At 37.8% G+C, this 3,021-nt stretch overlaps 1 protein-coding gene across 1 annotated transcript; it reads right to left on the bottom strand.

Moving 5' to 3' along the window:
* Positions 1-220: 220 nt before the first annotated feature.
* On the bottom strand, positions 221-1,174 carry LOC308267492 (olfactory receptor 52P1-like; the record flags this gene model as incomplete). Its single annotated transcript, XM_080702239.1, has 1 exon — positions 221-1,174. The coding sequence occupies one exon, from the start codon at positions 1,172-1,174 to the stop codon at positions 221-223; it is 954 nt and encodes a 317-aa protein (XP_080558365.1).
* Positions 1,175-3,021: the final 1,847 nt, after the last annotated feature.

Below are 3,021 nucleotides of genomic sequence, written 5' to 3' on the forward strand. Positions count from 1 at the left end.
TGCAAAGGGCCTCACTAAGTAGCTGAGGCTGTCTGTGAACCGTGATCCTCTGGTCTTAGCCTCCCGAATGCAGGGATTACAAGAGTGTGCAACCACACCCGGCTGTTTATTCTTTATTTTGAAACAGGTTCTCACTAAGATCCTCCTGTTACAGCCTCCCAAGGCCTGAAATTAAAGGAAGGTGTCAGAAAGATTGGCTCACAGGCTCTATGTAAATACTTTATTTTTCTGAAAATTTCTTGATTGGGAAAAAGAGACCTACCACCCGGTCCCGAATCTGCTTGGTTTTGACACCATACACCAGGGGATTGGCTGTGGGAGGCACCAGAAGGTACACACTTGCAAAGATTATATGGACACTCGGAGGGACCTTCTTGCCAATGCGGTGAGTCAGGAAGCTAAACAGTGCAGGTGTGTAGAGGATCAGAATGGTGCAGACATGAGCAGCACAGGTGCCCAGTGCTTTGGAGCGCGCATTCTTAGAAGAGAGGCGGAAGACCGCTTGGAGGATTTTGATGTAAGAGGTGGCTATGAGCATTAGGTCTATTATTGTCACTGAAAGAGCCACTGAGATCCCATATGCTCTGTTAATGAAGGTGTTGGCACTGGCCAACTTCACAATGGCCATGTGCTCACAATAGGCATGATTGATCACATAGTTTGTATAGTACGGTAGTTTAATAATGAGAAGAGGGCAGGGCAGAACCATAAGTATAGCTCGGCTCACACCCACAAGACCCATCTTAATGACCATCGATGTTGTCAGGATGCTTGTGTAATGCAGAGGGATACAGATAGCCACATAGCGATCAAAGGCCATGGCAACTAGCATGGCTGATTCAATAATGCAAAGGGTGTGAATAAAATACATCTGCACAAGGCAGCTATTAAAGCTAACCCTGTGATCATCAAACCAGAAGATGCCAAGCATCTTGGGGGCTGTGGAAGAGGCAAGAGCCATGTCATTCACTGCCAGCATGCAAAGGAAGAAATACATAGGCTGGTGGAGGCTTGGCTCTAGCTTGACAGTGGTGATGATTACGCTGTTCCCCAGCAGGGTCAGGGCAAACAGGAGGCAGACAGGGATGCCGAACCAGCAATGATAGTCTTGGAAGCCAGGAATACCAACTAGGAAGAAAGAGAAAAAGTGGAAATGTGTTGCATTGTCTACCATGTTAAAAATCCAGATGTTTCATATTCATTACGAAGTAGCCACATAAATTTTCAATGGGTGAGTTCAGTTAACAAAAGGATTCTTGATGGTCCTGCATCTGGAGATTCCAGAAGCACTCTACAGCAAACTTTCTGAAGATCCGACTCTTCCATCAGCCCTTAGCCAAATCACTAATCACTTCATCATTCTGATCTCTATCATCTTCATCTGCAAATAAGAAAATTAAATTAAAATTTTTCTAATGTTTTTCCTTTTCTACTTTTTTCTAATGTTTTTTCAATACTTTCATTATATCATAAGAAAATTAAATTAAAATTTTTCTAATGTTTTTCCTTTTCTACTTTTTTCTAATGTTTTTTCAATACTTTCATTATATCATCTACATAGTAAATAGATAATGATAACATGCTTCTACAATTGAGCTAACAATTTTAATGTATGATGTGATATAGACAGGCAGCTAAATTTTATATTTTATCTTATGAAGTAAAATATTCCAAATAACTTTTCCTCCCTATGAAAGAATATATGTAGGCTTGAAAAAAATTTCACAGAAAGAAAAGCTGACATTTATTTTTCTCTTCTAGCTTGGACAATTAAATTTTTTAATGGTATTGATCACCAAGTGGCTTCTCTTAATCATGTTACTAAAAACTCATTGGTTATTAATATTTTCACTGACTATTTTTAAGAAAAATAAATCACATCTTAATATAAATCTATTTAAAGATCATTTTCATCTTTTATTCTATTTTATTTTATCTTATTGTGATACTGGGGATTGTACCCAGTCACATTCTACATCTGACCTATAACTTCGGGCCTATCTCAATTTTTATTTTGAAGCAGTCTTAATAGATTGCAGAAGGAGTTACTAAGTTTCTGATACTGACTGCTAAACTAAGTTCCTCCTGTCTCAGCCTCCCAAGAACTGGGATCACAGAAGTGGACCACCATATCTAGCTTCATTTTTCATACTTATTAGACAAATAAGAAAATTAAGTTACTGCTAACGTTTTTCTTTTCTACGTAGTTTTATTTTATTCTATTCTTTAATTAGTATCATCTACATAGTAAATAAATAATGATAACTTGCTTCTGTCATTAAGGTCACAACTTTTTAAATTATACTGGTGCTCTCTAGTCTCACATCATGATGTGGATCATGTTGACAGTGCCATAGATTCACACAGGATTTGGTGCTTCCCCACCCGCTTCCCTAGTTTTCTCCCTCCCTATAGTGAGTGTCCACGTTAACAATGTTCACAACACTTAGTTGCATGTAGCTTTTCCATTAATGATCCTCAGCCTTCTTCTTCCTCTAACTTTCCTTCCTGTCTTGGTGAGGTTTTCCTTATTTATCTGGAATTTTAACCTATGATGTGATATATACATATAGATAAATTTTATATTCTATGGTATGAAGTAAAATATTCCAAATAAGTTGTCCTCCCTCTCAAATAATATATGTATTTTTTCTTTCATTGTTTCACATAATAAAAGAATTGTCATCAATAAACAATTTAGCAGTTGATGTGATCAAGGAAGTCTGTTCAGTATTCTGACCTCCCTGTGTCCTTGTCAAATTTCTGGTTTGGTATCTATCCCACCCAATGTCTGTGAAAAGCAAAGCACCAATCCAGCCCTCTGGGTCTGACCACCATGACTATCTTGCCATGACTTTGTTCTACATTATACTTTGTTTCTGACAACAACCTTCCAATCTTCTTCAAAAGATTCAGAGTCCTCCTCTTGTCATGACTCTGAAATGTTCTCACATCTTCCTATTTTGCCTTTTTTATTTCTTGTTGCTGGCCAATATCCTTATTCCTTCTCTTAATTTTTAC

The sequence above is a fragment of the Muscardinus avellanarius genome (genome assembly GCF_963383645.1).
Source record: "Muscardinus avellanarius genome assembly, chromosome: 1".
Taxonomy (NCBI): domain Eukaryota; kingdom Metazoa; phylum Chordata; class Mammalia; order Rodentia; family Gliridae; genus Muscardinus; species Muscardinus avellanarius.